A 24,938-nucleotide genomic window follows, 5' to 3' on the forward strand; every position below is an offset into this window, starting at 1 on the left:
TGCCCGGGACAGGGAAGTGGTGCAGAGCACGGTCGGGCTTTGTAACTCCGCCACTGGGGCGCCCTCTATAACCCGGCTTTCCGCTCATCAGGTCCGAGGCAAAGCAAGTAGGTATCCCAGGCCCCCGGGTACGGTCCCAGGCCCCTAGGTGGCACGTCGTTCCCGGGTCGGGCGCTCGCTCCTCCCGCACCCCGCCTTCAGCCCCGCCCGGGCGCCCCGAGGGCGCACGAGGGAGGAGGGAGGAGGGAATTTCCCAGCGCGGGGGCTCTGGCTTCCCCACAATTCTTTCTGTTTACGGAGAGAAAGGGGAAATGGAAAAGGCGGGGAGGCTGTGGCTAGCGCACGAAGCGCCGCCACTCGGCCGGCTCAGACGCCGTGAGTCAGGGGCCGACGACGGTGGCCGGGGCTCGTTAGTCCGCTCGGGTGTAGACGACGCACCACGCTCAGGGGCCGGTCGCCCTGGCTCCAGCTTCTGCCACCGCCGGACCTTAGGGCCGCCGCGCCCGGCTCGGGAGGGCTGGGCAGCCGCTGCGCACCGGGCTCTCCGGGGTGCGCAGCCCGAGCGCCTGGCCTGCCGGGGCGAGCGGAGGCCGCAGGTAACTCAGAATTCGGGGGCTGGAGGTGTCCTTCTGGTCTCGGCCCTCCGGATACCCCAGCGGCTCTCATCCCGAAAGGGAGGGTGTCCCCGGCGTGGGGCTAGACTCGGGGGGTGGGGCGGGCGGGCCGGCCGCGTTTCCGTCGTCCGCGCGGATCGCCGCGCGGCTGGAAAGCACCTTGCGCAAGGGTCTCCCGCCGGGCACAGCGACTCCGCCCCCTTCCTCCCCCTTCCCGGATCCCTAGCGCGCCGGCCGCGCGGGGCTGCGCAGAGCGCGGAGAGCCGGGGCCCGCGCGCCCCGCCGCCTCCGCCGCCCGACCGCCTCGCTCCTCCTGACCAGAGCCGGTGAGTGCGTCTCAGAGGCTGGGGCCTCCCGCTGCCGTCGCCCCGAAGACGGGCACTTGTATAATTTACAAACCCTTTAAAGCTCCCTTAGTAGTGAGGAAAGGGAGGGAAGGAGTGGGGGTGGGGGTTGGCGGAGCAAAGAGCCCTTTGAAAAGCTGAAACTGAATTTCATGCGTATAACTCGGTAAAGGAAGGGTATAGCAGAACGCGAATGCCTGGCTTTTGGCCTAAGAAAAGTTATCTCACAAATGTTTGCCGGTGGTAAAGCGATACCAGGATCTGAAGTTCTTCTAGTTCTGGGCGGAGAGCAGGGCTTAGGAGGCGGCGCGGCTTTCACAGAGCTCATCCCGAAAGTTGACAGGGAGGGCCGCGGGCTGTCTTTAAGTGAAACGCTACTAGGTCGGTCTGTTACGCTGTTGAAAAGACATATATTGATCCGGAATAAAGGGCGACTCCAGATAAGAACAGGGAAAGGAACACTAATACAGCTGCTTTACATATCTGTGGCCTAAATCTCAGGTATTTACCAAGTAGAGTATGATCTGATTCCAGCAGATGCCCCCAGCTCTGAGGGACTGAGTGTGTGTGCAACACTCACTTCTGGCAGATGGCCCTCCAGGACTATAGGGGAAATTGGATGGTTGAGGCATCTCGAAGTCTTGAAGCAGAGTGGCCGTGCTTCTATATAGCTGAACTGCGTCATTCAGTGGCTTTTTGAAAACAGAAATATAATCAGAGATGTGCCCTGAGTGCCAGTATACTATGTTGGCAGAAAAATCTTTTAAGTGGGAAGTAATACAGGTTTGATCGTCCTTTGTTAGGCAGATGATGATGCCGGTAATCTTAGCCATTTTCTTCTTCTTTTTAAAAATTTATCTTTATTGTTGAAAGTATTAGAGATGTCCTCCTTTTTCCCCCATTGATCCCCTCCGCCCATTTTCATTCACACTTGTTAGGAAATCCTCAACTTTTGTTGATGTCGATGCAAGTAGCCATGACATTAATGTTTAGGAATAGGATTTCCTCTTGGCTTTATGGATGATTTCTGAAATACTTTGAAGCAAATAATTCTGACTGTATTTGCTAACTCTCCATACCTAAAAGTGGCATAGTCATCTACTTTGTTAAGAAGTAGGAATTTTATGAGGATTTTTATTGTATACTGTGTGGGAAAGGGTCTTTATTGCTAAAGTAGAATACCTTCACAATCTGCAGTTTTTCTACAGTGGTATTGATCATGAATAACTCCGAAATCATTAGCATGTTGTCTGCTTAATTTAGCTTGAAAGTGCGGAGGCTCTTTGCAGGGCTATTTTGTGGGTAGACTGGTCATCAGGGTTGCTTGGGGAGCACTGGTTTTCATGAGAGGAACCCTGCATTGCTAAGTAATTATGCCTGGCTCTGAAGACGGCCTCAGTCATACACTCCTCCACCTCCTCTGCCCTCCTTCCCTGTCTCCCTCCCTCCCCTTGCCCCCTCCAGCTCTGCCCTGCCCCTGTCTCAAAGTTTAGGGGTGTGTGTAATTAACTTCTAACTTAGGTTTTACATATAAATACTTGAGACTTTCTGTAGGATTTTAAAACTATAACCTGTCTTTCCTCTCTGGATCAGCTGACTGGCTAGTAAACTATATGGGCTTTTTCCTCTTTTTCTTGAGTCACATTACTGTTGGGAACTTGATTTTCTCTCAAGTCAGCCATTTGATAAGTCCAGCAACCTTGGAACTTTCCAGCCAGTGGGGTCCTAAATCAGGCTATTTTTGTTTTAACTTCTGTTTTTCAGTAAATTCTACAAGTAGAAACTGCAACTAAATGGCTCGATGAAACCCAAGTCGAATGTTCCTCCCTTAACCTCAGAAATTCCTTTCATAACTCAACAGACTCCAAGAGTGTACAAGATCTCTGAGATGGAGCTTCCTTTGCTCTCTCGATGTAACTGTGGTGATAGCAACCATCAAAGTATTTCATAGGTTTCTGCCTTTTTTTCTTTGTCTTTTATTTTAGATACAATCTTTAAAAACTTACTATGAAGAAGCTGGGGACTAGGTAGCCACATCCCATTTGCAGATAAGAAAGGAGGCCTAATGCAATATCTGCAAAGCCAGGTGGCTGACTTGGTCCTTGTATCTTTTATGCACATAATAGCACTTAACAGATGACACAGCTTATTTACTGTGTACCAGCCACTGCACTAAGCACCTTGTGCACATGAGCTCCATTAATTCTCACAGCTATCCTATGAAGTAGGCGCTGTTATGATTCCATTTAACAGATGGGGGGGTGGTGAGGTGCAGAGAGGCCAAGATCATGCACACAGTAAAAGAGAGGCCAAGATTTGATACCAAGCAGTGTGAATCTAGATGGAATGTCATACTGCAGGATGCTGCATTGCTTTCCTGAGGCACTATTTGTTGGTGGTAGTGAGAATGGCTCCAGGTGTTAGACCAGTGGGGACCTTGGTTCAGCAACCTCAGTACTTGAGTTCTGGTTAAGAAAGAATTCAGATCCAAGACTCAAACTATGAGAGAAATTTTATTTAGAAAGTCACAGAGGTAGAAGAAGTGAGTGATAGAATAAATGGCTCAGGAAACAAGTTACAGAGGCAAAAGAAGGGCCCTTGGACCGTAGAGAGGCAAGGAAAACTCACCTGGCTGGGGGGGGGCTGGTGAGGGGGGAGACTCAAGAAGAGCTCACTGGTCCTCCATCCTAAGGGCTTTTAAAGGTGGAGATTTTAGGGGAGGTCCAGTGGAAGATTCAATATATTATTCATCAGCTTTCCCTGTATCCTTTCAGGGTCGTGGTCTCCACTGATTGGTCATTGCCAGGGCAGGTAGTCATTAGTCAACGTAGCTGGTCCTGATGTCAGCCATGGCGTCACTTGCCTGGTTTTGCTGCTTTTTGGGACCTAGATCTGAAACACAATTGAGGCCTAGATATATTTGATGCAGGTCAGAACCTTATCGTCCTAGGTGCTTAATGCTTAAGGGCTGTTCTCCGGCTCTTTGGTTCTTTTCCTCTCTAAGGGGGTCTAACCTGCACAACTAGCAACATGCCAGGGGAGGAAAGGTTGGGAGGGTCCGAACCACATGACCAGCTAGCTATATGGAAGGTCAGGGGGTCTAAACCTCATGACCAGGGATATGCTAGGGGAGGCAAGGTTACCCTGTGGGCCAGGTCCTTGTTTTCCCAGTTTTGCCCCTTGCTAGGCACCCGAGGCTCTCCACCCTGGTGACCCTCTGTATCATCCTTGCTCTGATCTTGTCTGTCCAACTGCCTACCACAAATTCCTGTATCAGGAAATGAATGCCAAATAAGTTAATGACCATACAAAGTTGTGTGGTTCTTTTTTTGATTGAGTTTTAAAATTTACTTAATTTTTAAAAAATTTATTCATTTATTGGGGTGACATCAGTTAATAAAATTATATGGGTTTCAAGTTTGCAGTACTATAATACATCACCTGTATATTGAATTGATCTTTTCTTAAATTAAATTCACTGAGAGGCCAGTGGCTGGTTGGTGAGTTGCCTGTGGAACATTTCCTGGCACCTCCTACTTTTTGCACAGAGTGCTGAATGTGTGAAAAAAAGGCTTGTGCTCTTAAGGACGTGCAACATCTTTCAGAGAGAGGCTGTGCTTTCAGGAGCACAATAGTTTAAGTAGAAATATAGGCCTCCAAATTCTCTTAGGCCTTTTAAATTTTATCTTTAATTCTTTAGACTAGAGTTGTTCTAAAATCCTGAGCATCATTTTTTACCCTTGCTTTTCCTTCTTTTTGTCATTTACAGGTCCCCAGGTGTAGCACCTGATTTGTATATAAGAAATGAAATATAGTAGTGACTAATATAGTTGGCTGTCCTTACTTGTGTCTTGCTTATGATAAATTTGGCTTTCCTGGCCTCTTTGTAAGACCACAACTTCTAGAGGGTCATTAGCCTAGATGTTAAATTAACCTTCTTGGAACCTTGTGATGTATGCTTTTTACTATTAAAAAATTCTGGTCTCAGGAGAGGACAGCTGAAAAAAAAAGAGGACAGTTGATTCACAGGTTAAATGAATCTTCTTCTTTCTTATACTCATTGCTGGCAGAAGGAAGCTTTGAAGCTTGTCCCATGTCTGAATGAGCTGTTTAAGGCATTTGTATCAGAATTATCCCTGAAACTTCACCTATCATCATCAATTTGCTTAAATTAAAATTCATTTTACATGCTTCTGACTTCAGGGCCTGAATTTTATTTGCTAGGTTAGCTTCATAATTTGGTAAAGTAGTTTTTTTTCTTATAGGGCACCTGAGGCCTAAAAGCCACAGAGACCCTTGCAGGGAGGATTGCCCTCTTGGGGGAGTAGCAGGGTTGGAAGCTGTCAAGGGCCAGGGCCTTAATTCCTGGGATTCCTGAGCTGCTCTTATTCTTGTTTATGTTTAGTGAAAGTTTGTTTTCAGTGGCTATGGCTGATGCCACTAACTCAGTGAGTAAGTGAGTAAGGAATAAAACTGTTTGGATCTCAGGTTTCCCCGATGCAAAGTGAGCAAGCTGGACTAAAGGTTATCTAAGGTCCCTTTCTTCAGCTCTCCACTTGAATTCACACACCTATAGACAAAGATCCCTCATCTTTTTAAACAAAGGCATGTAGAAACCCAATCATTTTATGTCAGTTTCCCATTGATTTCAAATGCCAATACAAATATAGTAAATGCAGTATTTATGTTTTCTTTTGCAGACTCTCTGGAAAGTACAACAGTAATGGAGTACATGAGCACTGGAAGTGACAATAAAGAAGAAATTGATTTATTAATTAAACATTTGAATGTGTCTGATGTAATAGACATTATGGAAAATCTTTATGCGAGTGAAGAGCCCGCGGTTTATGAACCCAGTCTAATGACCATGTGTCAAGACAGCAATCAAAATGAGGAGCATTCGGAGTCTTTGCTGCTCAGTGGCCAAGAGGTGCCTTGGTTGTCATCAGTCAGATATGGAACCGTGGAGGATTTGCTTGCTTTTGCAAATCATATATCCAATACGGCAAAGCGTTTTTATGGACACCGACGACAAGAATCTGGAATTTTATTAAATATGGTATGTTTTTTCCTGATCAGTTGAGTGCTGTGTGTTCAACTTTACCCCTGCAGCTTCATTTAATTCAGAGTGGCATTTGAACTTGGGTTAGACTGGCTGCCAGGTATGATTTTTTTTAAATGTAGTATCTGTAAGAATCACCTTCATGTTGAATATGCAAAAAGAGCCTTCATTAAAAGTTCCATTTAAAAAAATTTTAGTAGTAGTTCTACAAATAGGGAATGAAGAAGAGTGTATTTTAATTTAACAATTCATTAAAAAACTCATCAGTTAGGCAGAAGAGAAAGGCTTAATGAGAATCCTTCATCTGAGAAGGGAATAAAAACTTGCTGAATTTTTTGCCTTTTTCTTGTCACATCTAGAACTTTCACAATATCAATACTAGCTAAATTTAGTTTTTGCAGAAATGTAGTCTGTAGGCAGTAAATAGCTACCTACAGATTCACTCTCTTTAATTGGCAAAGTATGGATGACAAATGACATATTTGCTTAGTCATTCTAAGTATGCAAATAATCCAAAATATCGTGACAACACTTTGTTGCCACAGAAATAGATTAGGTGATGTGTTTAGGTGTGCCTGAGATTCTTTCAATCTCTTAGTATGTCAAAGGTGAATGTAGGTGCTGGCTAAAGGTCATCTAATTTTTTAAAAAGAACAATTTACAAAGGAGTAGGTGATAACTTGCAAAACATGCTTATTGATGGAAGTGACTCCCTTGCCTTTGGTGCATCTAAATAGTAAAATGGCTAATGTAGGGAGAAGGTCAGTGCTAAACAATAGAGTCTGGACAAAGTACTTAATTATTTTGTTTTTATTGCATGCTGCATTCATTCAGTTAAAAGCAACACAGTGATTTGGGTAAGCTATATAGTGAATTGTTTTGTTAGAAGCTGGTTGTATTAATCTGTAGCTCAGTTTGGAAGGAGATTACATTTTGCATAGTTGTGTGACTTAATTTGGTATCCAAATTGTATTTAATAGTTGACAAAGTACTTTATCTTGAAAATATTACTTCTGCTAATCATTGAACTAGAAGCAGTACCTGATTTTCTTAGCTAAAATACAGCAGAAAAACTCTGGTTCATGTCTATAATGAAAAACATAATTGTTTATCTCTTTTTTTACATATTTATCAAAATGGACATTTTAAATCTTTTTTTAAAAAATATATCTTTATTGATTTCAGAGAGAGGAAAGGAAAGGGAGAGAGAGAGATAGAAACATCATTGATGAGAGAGTCATTGATCGGCTGCCTCTTGCACGCCCTCGACTGGGGATCGAGCTCGCAACCCGGGTATGTGCCCTGACCGGGAATTGAACCCCGATCGCCTGGATCCTAGGTCGACGCTCAACCACTGAGCCACGCCTGGCCAGGCAAAATGGACATTTTAAAGGAAAACGTGCAGAATAAACAAATTACTATTGCATGTAAATATGTAGAGACTTAGGTACATTTCCCCTGGTCCATCAGACTGGTGAGGACGGGACAGACCTTCACTGGGAATGTACAGAAGGGAATTCAGGAAAATTATAAGGAATACAAAGAAATAGCTTCCTAATGGTTTTGGAGTTAAGAAAAAAAGAGTTAATGCAGAAAAGGGAGAAATTAAGACATTTAAAGCAAGTGAAAAATTTAGATCTACTAAGGGTAAGAGTAAAATGTCAGTTCCTGCCTGCCATCGAGCCTGTGCTCTGTAAATGAACAAATCTATATTTAGAGAAAATTTAAGAATAGGACATATCATAAAGCAGGGATCTTGAAAACTTTAAAAAGATTTTTTATTTTAAAAATGATCAAGAATATAAAATATAAAGCAGGAAGACTTAAAAACAAAACAGAATAACAGGAGGACCTTAAAATGCAAACGAACGTAGACTGTGTCTCACTAGGGAAATCAACCCAGTGGTTGATGGCTCTAGTGCTGTGGTTGACTTTCCTGTCACTGACCTTAAGGATCACATAAACCCCTGTGACTGCTCTAACCTATCACATAGGAATCATGACTTTCCATCCCTGATCATAGCTCATCTGAGATGAGATGATACAGGAGGCAAGGTTTGCTTTTAGATCCCCTTCATCCTCACACTGTGGTCTCCTTGGAACCATCCTGTGGTCAAGACCTTTCTCTTCCCATGGTCTTCCTCCTAATACCCTGTCAAAACTTTTCTCTTTTGGGCTTCATTTGCTGCTATCTGCTTTACAAATGACAGCTAATTATCTACCAGATTGGTTCCATGGTAAAAATCTATCTATAAGTGTATCTACCTGTGGACTAAATGCTTTCATTCAAGTGAATGCTAGACATAGCAAGAACATCCACAGTGTATTAGGTGCTTTTCCAGATGCTAGAGATACAGTAGAGAACTGTGCCTTTTGGTAGCTTACTGCCGGGTGATTGCAAGAGGCAAGTAAACAGGCAATTATAATGCAGTGTAGTACTTCCCAATACAACTACACCATGGTTGTTATGGGGATGGTCAGGCAGAGTACCTCACACAGTCATGAGGTGGGGTAGGGCAGCCAGAAGATTGTCAGAGGGGATTTCAAGGGGAATTGATCCCTAAGTTATTGAATTAGAGTCAGCCAGATGAAGGAGATGGGGAACAGAGAGTGTTCCAGGTGAAGAGAATAGCATGTGCAAAGGCCCAGAGGCATAGAGACATGGTGTGTTCCAGGCAACCAACCACCACAATGCCTGTAGAGTTAATTAGTTAATAGGGTGGAGGAACAGGAATTACAAAAATAGCCTGAAGCACAGGCATGTTAAATGGTGGTTTGCAGGTGTGTACTCCTTTCCTAAAAATATTTCACAAAGGTTTCATCAACTTCCAGCAGGACCAGGGAAGAAACTTAAGGAGACTATCATAGGGGTTGCTTTGTGTAAGAGTGCCACAAGTTATTTATAATCTAGACCAATTCATAACCTGATCTGGGATGAAGAACCTAAAATTGGTTCCAAATACTTGGCTCTGGTGATGGGGAGCTGAAGAGCCCAAAGGGCTCACTCCCAGGTGTGGGTGTGAGATGCTGCATGCTGTTCCTAGGGTTAGTCATGGGGTCCCAGCTTCTTAGGGCTGGAAAAACCTTAAAGATACTGAATCAAACCCTCCTCTGTCTGATGCTTGAATCACCCCATTCATCATCTCCACTAACTGCTGGAGCATTTTGGTCTATGCTTGATAATCTCCTGTGATGAAGAATTCATCATGTAGTGGGGCATTTAGTTTCACATTTGGCATTTAATTTCAATTCTGATTGTAAGACAGTCCTTCCTTCAATAAAACTAAAATCCATCTCTGACTCTTCTTAGTCCTATGTCTGTTCTTTGGCCATCAAAAGGTATATATGATGAGTGGTGGTGAAGACTGTGGGCCCATGAATTAAAGTGCTTTCATATGTATTTCAGCTCTGAAATAGATTAGCCATATGACCTTGAGCTAGTTCTCACCCCCCTCTGTGCCTCAATTGACTTATCTGTAAAATGGGTTACATGAGAGCACTTATTCCAGAGGGTTGTTGTTAGAACAAATGATGAAGGCACCTGACCTGTTTATGCGTAGTGAGTGTTGAAAGAATGTAAACCATTGTGGTAGTTGTTGTATACAATGGTTACTTTCCTTCCTTGTGACAGTCCTGCCAATATTTTAAAAATTGCATGTTCCCCACATCTTCTCTCCTCTTTCACAAATGCATCTCATTGTGTTTTCTACTTCTCATGTATTGTAGTGTCAGCTTCCATCATCATCTGGGTAGCTCCCTCTGAATTCAAGCCTGTTCTGTGCCTGTCTTTAGCCTAGAACATAAACATGGCAGGCCATTTGTGGTGTGACCAGCAGAGTAAGACAGGGCCAGTTGTGCTTCTGTTCTAGAGAATATACTCTTTTAATGTAGCCCAAGGTTGTATCCATTTCATATCAGCCACATCACACAGGTCCCTCAGGGAATTTATTTTCACTGAAGTAACTAAGGATTTTTCTGAAGTTCTTCTCCTGGCCCAGTATTATCCAATATCCATGTCAGTGATATGGAGCTGATAATGTCTGCACTTGGAGGCGGCTTTGATTAGTTGAAGGATTGGCAGAGATAAGTAGCACAGAGATCCACAAGATTATTTGGTAGAGCCCCTAGAAAGAAGAAGGGGGAAAAACATCTCAAACCCAAATAGGGAAGGTCTAGGGCAAGGGGAAAAACCAGGGGCTGTGCAGAACTGCAAAGGGGTCAGCACTCTACATCAAAGGTGGCCATGGAGGACTTGAGGGACATTCAGAGGGGATCCCCAAATGCAGGAGATTATGAAATGAGGGTGAAGGCGCTTGCAGAATTTGGTCCAAAGAGGGTAAAGTGTGCTCAGTGACATGTAAACATCGGCTCTTAATAACTGGGTTTTGATCATGGCTCAGTTTTAATTATAGCTTCCTGGAAGATAAAAGGCTCTTATCCAAACAATAGGAGTGGTGGCTTTGGGGTCAGACAGCCCTGAGTTTGAATCCTGACTCTCTCACTGAGTAGCGAGTTTCTTAACCTCTGAAGCCAGTTTTCCCATCTGTAAAATGAAGATAAAAATAGTACTTACCAAGTAAGACCATTGAGAGACTTCGATGAGATAATGTGTAAAGTACTGAGCACAATGCCTGGCTGATAATTAGCACTCAATCTATGGCTGCTATTATTATTCTTTGTCCTCTTGGATAGAATAAGAGGACACTGGGTCAAACTGTATTAAAACAAATTTTAGTTAAACAAAAGTAAAGTTTTCATGAAAGTGAGTTAAACACTGAAGTGGATGACTGAGAGGCTACGGTGAAATTGGATCTGTAAATATTTAATAACAAGAAAAGCAGTATTCAAGCACAGTTGAATAAGGTGAGCATGGGTCTGTCTAAATGTGGAAGGGGACTGGATTAATCATGTTCTTAGCTGTAAAAAGAGGCCTCCAGTAACTTGAGGTGACACACTTCTTGAAAGGAGGTCATATTTCAAACAAGCCTGTGGTCTCTCCCTAGTCATTTTCCCTCTAGAGATCTGCACAGAATCCCACACAGAGGGCCTGTTTAGTAAATATTTAATTTTTCAGTTTACTGACTTCACATTTCTAAGTGTTAGAGTTGTTCTGTTTTATTCTCTGACTAATAGTGAGCACATCTGTTTGTGGAGTGTGTGGCTAAGTTTAGCAATAGTGGAGACTGACTGAATAACCCTTACAGTTACTAGAGCCCTTCCCGGAGCAGAGGCCTGTGAGGAGCCCCAGCATCTGCACATGAATCAGGGGTCCATTCTTTCCCCATGTGGTCTGCAGTCCCCTTTGCTTTGTCTGTACTTGAAATAACTTGATGTCACTTTGATAGTTTCATAATTCCTGAATTCATAATCTGAAGTTGTATCATTACTAATTATACTTAGAAAAAACTTGTATTTTTGAGACACTTTATCTCTTGGAAGAACACTTTAAACATGTTTTACGCCTTACTCCAGATCATATCTCCTGTGGATTACCTTATTAATTTGTTTTAATTTTAATTATTTCTCTTTTTAATTATTTACTCTTTAAAAATTGAGATAGACTTATATGCAGTAAAATACACAGAACTTTAATGTGCAGTTTGATGAGTTTTGACAAATGTACACGCTCGTAACCCACACTGCTGTCAGAATACATCCCTTAATTTTTGAGTGGACTGGCTTCAAAATCTCTTGTTCTGAGTGCTTGTTCATGAACTCTTGGGGGTCAGGGGTCATCTCTCTCTTTCATAGCAGCCTCCTCAGCACCAAATACCAAGCCTGGCACACACTGTGCACTCAATAAATATTAAATGAGTAAGTAGATGAGAAATAATTCCGCCCTTATTTTAGGTAGCACTGTCAACCCATAGCTCTGGCATAACACATTGTTTTCCAGAATCCTCCATAATCATCAGTTTATTTCCACACTCTATATGCATCATGTGTGAGTAATAGCTATGCGGACTAACAGGTTAGCACATTTTAATTGGAAGCAAGTCAGTTTGCAGGCACAGTTTGTATTTATGCAATCTTTATTTTCAGCCCCTTGGTCACAGTAGCGATGCTCCCTTAGATAAATTATTTTTAAAGTTCTATTTGGCAATTAATGACTCCCAAGTAGATGGAAATCTGATCAGGTCTGACCAGGGATGGATGTGTTTCTGTTACATGCTTTCTCTGTCTTGCTGAAACTCTAAATATAGTCTCTGTACACTGTTATGATTACACACAGTGACACTGCATGAAGGAATGCAGTCTAAAGTAACAAGTTTTTAAAGGGCTGGTCTTAGAAAAGGATTTTGCTGGAATTCTCACCCTCCCACATTTTTATTTGTTGTAGGTAATCACTCCCCAAAATGGACGCTATCAAATAGACTCTGATGTTCTCCTCATCCCCTGGAAGCTAACTTACAGGAATATTGGCTCCGATTTCATTCCCCGGGGGGCCTTTGGAAAAGTGTACTTAGCACAAGATATAAAGACTAAGAAAAGAATGGCGTGTAAACTGGTATGTACTTTGTGAACAGCATTGCATTACTGAAAACTCGTTAGCCTTTGACTGGATCTTGTCTAAGGCTGCCCTGTCCAAAAGCCTCTATGTTTTATGGATTTGCTTGCTACCTGGGGCATTCAACCCCTAAATCTGCCTGAGTGCATAGTTGATTTTAATCTAATTAATTTTTTTCATGATAAAAAAAGAAAGTGCTGGTCAATTTAGCACCAGTTTAGATAACATCAGCCACAATGGTCCCTATTGTGGCCAGCTAGGGTGGAGGGGTGCTCTCCGGCAGGAACTAATCCTTGCACTGCTCCTTTAATCCCACCCACTGGGGAGGGGAGCAGGCAGGGAAGCAGAAGCTGGGAAGGCTGCAAGGCTTCCCAGGACTGCAGAGTAAAGGGCTGAACTTAAATAAACAAATTCTTGAAAAGGTCCCATCTCTTCTTCTTAACCAGTCATTAGTGAGATACTTTGGAAGAGTGTTTGGCAGTATCTGCCTAAGCTCAACATGGACAAGCCTGATGATACAGCAGTTCTACTCCTATTGGAACACACCCTGTGGGCATGTGCACGTGGTCACCGAAAGCTACCTACTAGAATGTTTGTGGCAGCACTATTTGTAACAGTCCCAAACTGGAAAGTTTCCAGATACCAAAATGTGGTATATTGACACAATGGAATACTGAATAGCCAAGGAAATAAATGATTTACAATGATAATGTAGACAACTCTCATAATCATTATGTTGAACTAAAATAGCCAGATACAAAATAAGATCAACAGTATGAGATTCTACTTATATAAAGGCCAAAAATAGGCTAACCAAATCCATGCTGTTGGAAGTCAGGTTAGTGGGTACCCTTAAGGGGCAGTGACTGGAAGAGGTCCGGAGGGGTCTCTGGGTATGGGTAGAGTTCTGTTTCTTCATCTACATGGTGGTTACATGGGTGTGTTCAGATAATAATGTATTGAGTTTGATACTTAACTGGTTTTACACTTTTATGTATGTCTGTTTTATTTTAAAACATTTTTAAGTGCAATAAAATAAACTCACTTGATTTAACAAAAATAAAATAAATAATTGCTGAATATCATCTCAATCTCTGTTATCATAATTAAAAGATTGACAATATGTTGGCTTCATTTTTTCCTTTATAAAGATTTGGTAGAATATCTGTTATTAGAAGGGGAAAAAAAACAACAGGAGTCTTAATAAGCCACTTGAAGCTTGCATTTAGAGGGGACATGTTCAAGTTTTTTTAAAAACATCTGGTGACATTCTATATAGCTCTTAGAACCAAAGTGTCCCGTGTTTCAGTTTCATCATAAAAAGCATAGAAAAATAGCTTTGTGGGTCTGTTTTCCTTGTAGTGCCTATATTTATTTTTTAAGCTATATTTTTTTCTTAAAAAATAAAAACATAAAATGATTAACAACCCCAAACTGATTCAAAAGAGAGTAGGCTAAAGAATAAAATCCCTTTCCTTGAGGGAACTACTGATAATGGGTTCTTATGTAACCTTCCAGAAAGTCTCTTGGGCACATGCATGGATAGTTAAAAAATTTTTTTTTTTGCAAATGGAAACATGATATACATACTTCTGCGTCTTGCTTTTTTCATCTAACACTATATTTTGGAGACATTTCATATCTATCTGCACTGAAAGATCTACTTTTTTCTTTATTAATGACTTTTGATTTCCTATGGAATGGATGCCCAGTGCTTATTTTAAATGCATTGTTAGAGCATGAGCTGTGGGACCAAAGAATATTATTTCATGACAAGAAATATTGAAAATATGACCTAACATCTGAATGCTATAGAAATTACATATATAATAAATAAGAAATTATCTCTCTTGATTCAATCACAAATGGTTCTTTGGTTGGATTTCTATACTCTAAATGAAAATAATAATTTATACTTTTTTTAATTATTTTGAATTGTTTACCTAAAGCTGGCATAATGTGAAGGCAGATCTCAGTTCAACATTATTTTAGCTAAGCAGTACAATTTTATACAGATCAGGGTGTCCTTGATGGCAATGACTTGTTTTTCAGTTTGTAGGTTGACCTATATTACAGGCATCCCTTGGTATTTGAGGGGGACTGGTTCCAGGAAACCCCAACGATACCAAAATCCTCAGATACTCACATCCCTTAGTTGGCCCTCTGTATCCGTGGGAGTGGAACCTGCAGATATGGAGGGCTGACTTTATATTTTTCATTGTCCTGAGGTTGTTTAGAATCTTACTGGTATTTTTGTGTTTTAGATCCCAGTAGATCAATTTAAGCCATCTGATGTGGAAATCCAGGCTTGCTTCCGGCATGAGAACATCGCTGAGTTATATGGCGCCATCCTGTGGGGTGAAACTGTCCATCTCTTCATGGAAGCAGGCGAGGGAGGGTCTGTTCTGGAGAAACTGGAGAGCTGTGGACCAATGAGAGAATTTGAAATTATTTGGGTGACAAAGCATGTTCTCAAGGGACTTGATTTTCTACACTCAAAGAAAGTGATTCACCATGATATTAAACGTGAGTTATCATTGGATATGTATCTTTTTGACTTAACGAAACTAGTTAGGAGGCAAATGGGCTATTTTCTTCAATCTAAAGATTCTTAAAGGCAGGGAGCACAGCTCCCTTGGAGCACCTTGCACTTTCTCCACTGTGCTTCTGAAACACCTTTTAGAGTCAAGAGGGGTCACTAGAACTTTCACCGTCATAAGGAAGTGTGATTTTCCAATTGTGGAAAAGACTAGAGCCACACATCTATTAATTACTGTCTCTGGCTTTTAAAATACTGATTTACTTCAAAACACACACATACAGCCACATCTTGTTGAAAAACAAATAGCTTTTAAATTTTGAACATTAATTTGGCAATAGTTCATTCAATAAGTCTTCACTGACTGCTTTCTAAGAGTAAAATGAGGAGGAAATGTGCAAGAGAGACCCACTATGGACTCTTAATACCTAATGATAACTAGAACCAACAAGACTTTTACTGAAAAGCAAAAGGGTATTTTACTTCTTTTTTTAGAAAGTGACTTAATACTAGCCACTTACATCACAGAATTTGAAACTCAAGCTCTTGAGCATTATTGTATTTTTCCCTAGCTTTATTGAGATATAACTGACATATAGCATTGTGTAAGTTTAAGGTGTACAATGTAATGATTTAATATATGTATATATTGCAAAATGATTACCACAGTTAGGTTGGTTAACACATTAATTACCTCACATAGTTATAATTATTTTTGGTGGTGAGAACTTTTAAAATCTACTCTTCTAGCAACTTTCCAATATACAATAGGCACTGTTAACTATAGTCACGATGTTGTATGTTACATCCCCAGGATTTATTCAACTTATAACTGAAGTTTTTACCCTTTGACCACGTTCACCCATTTCCCCTGCCCACTAACTCTGATAACCACCAGTCTATTCTGTTTCTATGAATTTGGTTTTTTTAGACTCCACATGTAAGACAGTGTTTGTCTTACTCTGTATGACTTATTTCACTTAGCATAATGCCCTTAAGGTCTATCCAGGTTGTCACAAATGGCAATATTTCCTTCTTTTTCATGGCTGAATAATATTCCATCACACACACACACACACACACACACACACACACACACATACTGTATATCACATTTTCTTTACCCATTAATGGACACTTAGGTTGTTTCTATGTCTTGGCTATTGTATCTTGAACATTATTAGTGGCTACAATCATTTATTTCCACATTACCTGAATTCTTTACACATCTGAAGTGATTTTTACCTACACTTTCAGCCTCCTCTTTTGAATACATTACACCTATTTCATTAGGGAAAGCATTTTAATCTATTCTGATTTGGGACTTGTTGTTTTAGATAATGTTTTCATTTTATTTACTAAAAATTTTCCTCTCTTTATAGCTAGCAACATTGTTTTCATGTCCACAAAAGCCGTTTTGGTAGATTTTGGACTAAGTGTCCAAATGACTGAAGACATCTATTTCCCTAAGGACCTCCGAGGAACAGAGGTATAATTATATTTCCATAAGAATGGTTGATATCTTATTAAGAATAAAAATAAAAATCTTCATCTTAACTGGTTTGCTCAGTGGTTAGAGTATCGGCCCCATGGATTGAAGGGTCTTGGGTTTGATTCTGGCCAAAGGCATTTACCTTGGCTGCAGGCTCAATCCTGGCCCAGGTCGGGGCGAGCACTGGAGGCAACCAGTCGATGTGTCTCTCTGACACCTATGTCTCCCCTTGTTCTCTCTGAAAAGCAATGAAAAAAATATCCTCAGGTGAGGCTTTAAATGAATGAATGAATGAATGAATGAATGAATAAATTAATGAATTAAAAAAAATGTTCTAGCATTACTGCAGAAAGGACAGAGAAGGGGAGAAAAGCCATTGCATTAAATTTGTATTATCATAGTAACATATTTAATGAGTACTTGCTCTGTGTCAAGTACTCATTTTAGCCCTTTAAATGAGTTATATTTTTTAATCCTCACAACAATCCTATTATTGGTAAACACTATTATTATAGGCAAGTACTATTATGATTCCCATTTTATAATAAGGAAACAAGGTTGAAGAGCTTAAAGTGCCCAAAGCTTCTCAGCTAGTTATAGATCTGGAACTTGAACCCAGTTTCTCTGAGTCTAAAGATTAAGGTCTAACCACTATACAACTTTTTAATATAGTGAATATATATATTCCTAGTTTTATTATTGTTTTGGTTCATTTACAGCAGGGGCGGGGAACATCCAAAATCATTTGGTCTGGCCCTGCCAAAGGAACTGTAGATGAAACTCGAAATTCAATAAATTCAGGAGCTTTTTTCATAGCTAATTCTTAAGTTGATAATTTTGTGTGGCCTGCAAATGATGTTATAAATATCCAGATGACCCTTGGCAGAAAAAAGGTTCCCCACCCCTGATTTACAGCCATAACTTTCATGGTCATTAATAATATTTTATTGAGAACTGACAACATTTTAGGCCTATATTTAATCCTATGGATCCTATAATAGGCCTCAAGTTTATAGCATAAATAAATCTTACTGAAGATATGAACTAGTTATAATACTTATGTTTGTGAAGAAAAATAAAGCAAAACCCAAACAAAACTTTCCTGAATCTAAATAAGATTCAGAGAAATGCATTCATAGGCTTTCAAATAACATATTTAATTTAACATTCACATTATTAAGCTGAATAGTTGATTCATGCAGCGAGTGTGTACTGAGCATCTGCTATATGGCAGGCTGTTGTAGATACCAGGGGTAGGACACAGGACAAGATCAATAAGGATTATGCCCTTGGTGGTACTTCAGCAATCCTCACTTTTTGGTGAAAGGAGCTATATTAAATTTACCTGAATTATTAACAGATCAATAAGTTAGTTCAAAGTTGGTTATGATGGACAATGGGGGATAAAATTGGGAAAGTAAATGGATGTAGTAGCTGCCTCTCTCGCCCATGTCTACTATGGTGGGTGCTTAACTATCAGCCTCCCAGCCCCATGCCCTTCTCTCTACTGGAAGTGCCCCCAGAAAATGCAGAGAGAGAGGGTACGTGGCTGCACCTTTGCTTCAAGATTATCAGATCAGTCTTAGTGTTCAACCAAATAACAACCCTTCGTCTAGCTGGCAGATATATTGATTGCACTGAACTCAATTGCAGTGTAAAATAAAATAAAATAAAATAAACCTTCATTTCAAAACAAGATTTTGTAAGCCTTTTCTTAACTCTCAGAGCAAAGACTCCACTGGGCAGCAGAAGAAATCCTTGTTTTTGCTGATATTAATGAATTATTCTGGAAAAATATTTGAGAGAGGATTCTATTTTTTTTTTTTAAATATATCTTTATTGATTTCAGAGGGAGGAAAAGAGAGGGAGAGAGAGAGATAGAAACATCAATGATGAGAGAGTCATTGATCAAGCCCACAACCCGGGCATGTGCCCTTACCAGGAATCGAACCTCTGTCGCCTGGATCCTAGATTGACGCTCAACCGCTGAGCCACGCCCGGCCGGGCTGAGAGAGGATTCTTGATAGTCATCTTTGAGCAGAATAATATTCAGAAGAAAAAACTGTAGACTTTCTTTTTTTTTTTAATGCTTTAGTCCCAGACCTTAAGAATACTTCATCAAAGCACAAATCTAAGACTAAATGCCTAGGACATGTGTTTGGGGGCAGAATTTTTAGCATATTTTGGCATTAGTCAGAAGTTTAGATATGTGACAGTGTTACTGTTTTCCTGGAGCCAGCTTGAGAAACAAACTATTTATGGTATTAAAGATGGAAAATACCTTTTGCTTCCTGGCAGCATGATCAAATTGAACATTTTGCAATGTCTGGAGAAAGACATGCCCTTTCTGGGATTCTCTCTTAGAAAAAGAATGTGTGTCTGAGTATGAGATAATGACAGTATTTACTCCTGAACAGTATATGGGTTATTTTCATCAAATGTAAATTGCTTTTTATGAATTACTAAACTGGCTTTGGTATTTAGTGTTTATAGTTATAAACTCTCTTCCAATCAACCTGCATTTTAATATCTGTATGGTACTCAGGAGCTGAAATTTGACGAGTAAGGCTCTGAAGTCACCAGTGAAACCTTTCAGCAGGCTTATTTTTACTCCTATGCTAAAAGACCCAGTGAGGTGTAGTGAGTCAAAGTCAGCCACACACATTTGCTTTCCATTAGAACTAGTTCACTTGGCTACTTCATAGCTGTCCATGATTTTTGATCCCAGCAGCATATGCAGACTGGCACCCTGGGTGAAGTGCTACCCTTGGTCGGCCTATCCCTCCTACCTGTATATAGCTCCTCAGTGCGGACGCTGGTCACCTGTGTTTGATCTCTCTTTCTTTCCCTCTCTCCCTCCCTCTTTCCCTCAGCATTTACATTCAGAACATTATATTGGAACCACATAATACATACAGGTTTGGGCAAAAGCAGGTTTATAGTTTTGAGTACATGAAACAGAATTTATTCTTGTATTATTATTTATTAATTATTGTATTATTTGTTTGTATTACAACTGTAAACTTACTTTTGCTCACCCTTGTATACAGAGTTAATCTGGTATATAGTCAACTTATTGTTTTCTAATTACATGGTGCAGAGAAAGAATAAATAATGAATGTAAATAGCTAATTAGAATCACATAGCATGGTCCTTTTTAAAACGTTTTTATTTTCTTCTGATTTGGTGTTTGGTCTTTATATAAGTTAACATGTAATCATCACACACGTGGGTCCGTGTGCGCGCGCGCGCGCACACACACACACACACACACACACACACACACACTCTTCCCCTTTGTAATAAATATACTGAGAGGTGAGTGCCTTGACCCCTTACATGACACGTAGGCTCTCTTGTGCCAGTGCCCATGCCTGGGGGCATGCCACTCAGAGAGCCTCACCCAGGTCCCACCAGGCCTGCTTCATGTCTTCGGTCAGCCAGCTTGCAGAGCCTTTGAACACCATACACTGCTGCCCTGGCTCTTGCAGAACTTGAGAAAGCAGGAGCTCTGAGCTATTGAGCCATGCAGCTCTGGGCAATCTGCCTGAGGGGCAGCAGCAAGGTCACCAGGTGGACAGGCCACTGCTGTCCCCAAATGTGTAGTCACATAGAGCCTGCAGAACCCCATTGCACAGCTGCTTTTGGTTCCATAAGCAGTAAATATTTTACTTAATCCTTCTATTGCAGGGAGGAGGTGGGCACCCCCTACTGACAGTTAATTCTCCCGACTGTATTTATTGTATAACTTTCTGATTATATTTAGTAAGAAAGTCTTTCAGGATCTGTCTTTTTGCTTCAGGGGAAGCTTGAGAACAAGGAGCTTGGTTTGGCCGTTTGCAGAGAGAGAGAGAGAGAGAGAGAGAGAAAGAAGGAGAGAGAGAAAGAGAGAGAAAGAGGAAAAGAAGCCAACCCAGAAATGTGTTGTAGGGCGAAGTTGAGCAGGGTTTGGATAGGAAAACTGAGTAACTTCCCCTGTTTTTGTAAGCCAGTTCTTTACTTATGTACTCAGGGATGTATCCTGGGACCACTCACCCTCCTTCTCAATATTCGAATAACAGTATAAAAATTCCTTAAAGCGAAATATTATTAATTAGGATATGCCTAGACCAGCCAGAACTCCAGCTCACTGGGCACCAGTATTTGTTTTTGTTTTCTCTTTCTTAGGTTTAGAAAAAAACACTTCTTAGAGAAACTATTTCTAAACCTAGCCCTACTGTTCCAGCGGCGACTCATGAAACCAAATTGAAATTCCACAGTGTTAAAATGTCTTTGAATATTTAGTCAGTGGGCTACATGGGAGGTAGAAATAAGTAGTTCATAGAAATGACTAATTAGAATCACTTTTACAACATTGCACTTTTTAAAGTTCTTTTCCAAGTGGTCAGTGTTAATACTATGTGGACTTCAGACACCTTTTATTACTGCAATTTAGTGACACACATGAGGTGAAGAACAATATTTGTAGTCTGTTTTGAAATATGAAAGGAACTGGCGTTTAAGCAGAAGCATGCATCAGTGCTTTGCAGAACTTTGATGAGCTGGTCCCAAGTGGCTGTCTGTTACTCTCCTTAGCTTACAGGAGCACAGCAATGGTACTCTCCTGAAGGGATGAAGGGTGCAGTAAATATGGTACCAGTGGATGAGCCAGCTTCCAGAACTGGGTTAGGGAAATGGAAACCCAGACAAGTGAGAGGAGTCAGACTGATGTTTCCTGCTTCTTTTACAGATTTACATGAGCCCAGAGGTGATCCTGTGCAGGGGCCATTCAACGAAAGCAGACATCTACAGCCTGGGGGCCACACTTATCCACATGCAGACGGGCACCCCACCATGGGTGAAGCGCTACCCTCGCTCAGCCTATCCCTCCTACCTGTACATAGTAAGTGGGGTTCTACCAGGGCTGAGTGGGGCACACCTCTCTGGAGTGCTGCTCTCCTTCCTGAGGGGGATGGTGGTGAACTAGGGACTCATGAGAGGCAGTTGAAAGTTTATCCCACAATGAGGAAGCCCCATTCTCTCAAAGAAGGCATTGCTCTTTTACGGGAACTTACTAAATGTACTTTGGGCATTAATTATATGCTATTTTGTTAGACATGTAATAATAAGATTCCACTTAATAGCCTCAGAGTAGCATACATTTTTGAGCAAAAGCAATTGTGTATGTTCTCTGAACACTGTCAGAATAAAAAATATTAGATTATAGATCCTCATGCCAACTTGGCACATAGTGATACATGCAACTCCCATTTTATTGTGGAGAGATTCAGGAGCAGATACTGCCCCCATACGGCATGGTGACCCTTGGCCCACTGTTGAGATACAAAGCTGTCACTGTTGCGTCACAACTAGCATGTATCTTTGCACTGAACCAGAAGATGGGTTTAACTTGGTGTCCTTAGGAAATTAAACAGCAACTTGTTTCAGGGTATGAGCTGTATTTGCTGCAGGGCATGAGGTGGGAAATGAGTGACTTTCCAGGTCATGTTACAGGAATACTTTTCCTGTTGAGGGTATATTTTCATATATTGATGCTAAGTTGGTTTGTTGATAGATCCACAAGCAGGCCCCTCCATTAGAGGATATTGCAGATGACTGCAGTCCCAGTATGAGAGAGCTGATAGAAGCTGCCCTGGAGAGGAACCCCAATCACCGCCCCAGGGCAGCAGACCTACTAAAACATGAGGCCCTGAACCCCCCCAGAGAGGACCAGCCGCGCTGTCAGAGTCTGGACTCGGCCCTTTTTGAGAGGAAGAGGCTGCTGAGTAGGAAGGAGTTGGAACTTCCTGAGAACATTGCCGGTATGGACACCCTGCTGTGTGCACTGCCTCTCGCTTCCCTTCTTTTTCTGTCTACATCACACTGAGGTGGGAATCAATGAAGGCACTTGGAAAAAAAAAATGAAGTAACTTCTTGAGTTCCCTAAGTTGTTTGAGAAATTTTAGGAAGAATGTTAGCAAAAGCATTTAAAAAATGGCTAAATTATTAGCAAGTTATAACAGGTTTTTAGTGCAAATGTAGGTAACACAGTCATTGAGAATTGCCTCTGACTTGTTTTTTCGCAACAGAAAATTTCATGTGCCTTTAAAAGCAAATCAAGCATGACAGTTTTGCTGCTGGTAAAGTGTGAGTTCTGTTAGATTTAGTTATGGTAAGCCACACCTGTCCTTGCTTGGAAACGTCATAGCACTGCTCTGCCCAGATAAAATGTTGAGTTTGAAGTCAATTTGCATTTCTCTCTTCCTGTGCTTGAAATCTCTTTGCCAGCTCTGAATCTTTCCCATTTAGGAAGATCAGTACATATTCCAGGAGCATTGAATATTCATGGAGAGTGGTTTCTATTTTTGTTATTAAAATCTGTGGCATTCTTAATCCATTTAGGTCCAAACCCAGTTGTCACAGCTGGAGCCCTTATTTGCATTTCTGTGCTTCTTGTCTGACTTTTCCATATTTAAAGAGAGTCATCTGGGACGTTGGAAAATACTCCAGGATTTCTAGCTAATTTCTTGCTGTCATTGACTCTTACTTGAACTCTTTTGTGTATGACATATTACACAAATTAGACCATGGTTTTCAACTCTAGCTCTCCAGTAAAACCAGGGCTTGAATGCTGTTTCATTAGGATCAACCTATTATTTTTTTGCAGAAGGAACAGGTATTTATTATTGAACATGTTTCCTGGTCATTTGTTTTATTTTTTTCAATGTTTCTCTTTTCAGATTCTTCATGCACAGGAAGCACTGAAGAATCTGAGATGCTAAAGAGACAACGTTCTCTCTACATAGACCTTGGAGCTCTGGCCGGCTATTTCAATCTTGTCCGGGGACCACCAACGTTAGAGTATGGCTGATTGTAATTTACTCTAAATTAAGACTCATCTTTTATCTCCTGGAATCTAGTTCTGCTGACTCTACACAGGCACTCTGTCTAGTGAACTGTGACATTTATTAGCCTGCAGTGTGGGCTCCCATGATTCATAAATGTGATTCCACATGTCTCCTGTGAGTTTGATTTGTGGAGCTGCCCTGGTACCCAGCAGGTCTAAAGGTTCTCATTTCTCAGGTGGGGTGACTCAAGGGGAGGAATTAAGTGTTCCTAGAAGGATCATTTCCGGTGACCGATTTCATTCACTGTGCACTTTGCTCAAAAATTTTAAAGTACCAATTATAAAGTAATATATTAGCCTAAAATTACTATTCTTGGTTTCAACTTAAGTATGGGAACTTCATTTAACTCAGAATAGTTGTTTTGTATATATTAGTGTATATTGTACGCTAACTCTTTGGGCCTATGTCAGTAGATTCTAGTTTAAATTAAAGTCATTATATTTTGGGTGAATAGAACAACTTGAATATTGTAGCAATAAGCTGAACTAGTGTCTTGAAGATGGCTACCTGATTAGTGAGGAGCCATCTGACAGCAGGCCACTAGTGACAGGTTCTGTTATGTTCCTATGGAAACATTTTGTACTGTACATGCTATGCTTAAAACATTTAAAACATGATGTTTTGAATGTGGATAAAACTGTGTAAACCACATAATTTCTGTACATCCCAAAGGATGAGAATGTGACCTTTATGAAAACTGGAAACTTGTCAATTGTTAATGATGCTGCTTTTGTAACTCCTATGACTATTTTCTTTTAAGCATTTGTATATTAAAATAGCATACTATGTATGTTTTATATCAAATGCCTTCATGAGTCTTTCTTATATATATATTTAACATTGTAAAGTGTATGACTATATCTATTTAAAGTATGTTTTTTACATCATGCGAATGAAACCAACACTTTTATCTAATGTGATTGGTCAAATCAACTGAATAAATTCAATATTTTGCCTTAATTATTGTGAGAGGTATGATTCTAACCCGGGACTGGAGGTGGGCTCTAGGGGTTGGGATATATAAGCATGTATCATGAGGAGGCAAAAAATACTTGAGAGCTTTGCAAATTGTATGTATGCTCCTCTTCTATTGCTGCTGTATCAAGCTGTTGTCATCTGGATTGGGTTGTGTCCCTCCAGTACACTGAGGTAAAAAAATTGTGAACCACTGGTTCAAGCTAATTGTGGTTCTATTTTGGATCTTGTTTTTCTACATTTATACTATCTTGGAATATATACATGCATGCTCTGTGCCTATTAGTGTTTGCCAAATTCATAACTAAGTTGCCTTTGTACAAGGTAGATTTCAGTCATGCACACCAAATTCTGATGGAAACTGTTGTATGGGAGTTGGATCCACCATTCACTGAGTGAATAGTATTACACTTTAACATGTATTATGTACAACACACCAGCCCTGTAATCTTCACAACACACATATGAAAGATGCATTGTTACCTCTGGTTTTATTCAGAGGCGGGAACAAAGTGAG

At 40.7% G+C, this 24,938-nt stretch overlaps 1 protein-coding gene across 2 annotated transcripts; it reads left to right on the top strand.

The window, feature by feature from the left end:
- The first annotated feature begins 224 nt into the window (after positions 1 to 224).
- On the top strand, positions 225 to 24,405 carry MAP3K8 (mitogen-activated protein kinase kinase kinase 8). 2 transcript variants are annotated; one of them, XM_081137500.1, is made up of 8 exons: positions 225 to 596; positions 5,659 to 6,017; positions 12,361 to 12,528; positions 14,793 to 15,054; positions 16,450 to 16,556; positions 21,289 to 21,441; positions 22,114 to 22,360; positions 23,279 to 24,405. In XM_081137500.1, exons 2-8 carry the CDS (start codon positions 5,682 to 5,684, stop codon positions 23,407 to 23,409), a joined length of 1,404 nt encoding a protein of 467 aa, XP_080993626.1. In that variant the 5' UTR covers positions 225 to 596; positions 5,659 to 5,681; the 3' UTR covers positions 23,410 to 24,405. The 2 variants fall into 2 exon arrangements, with proteins under 2 accessions (XP_080993626.1, XP_080993625.1); XM_081137499.1 differs by having other exon boundaries at positions 297 to 940.
- The last annotated feature ends 533 nt before the right edge of the window (positions 24,406 to 24,938 follow it).

This window comes from Miniopterus schreibersii, assembly GCF_964146895.1.
Source record: "Miniopterus schreibersii genome assembly, chromosome: 1".
NCBI lineage: Eukaryota > Metazoa > Chordata > Mammalia > Chiroptera > Miniopteridae > Miniopterus > Miniopterus schreibersii.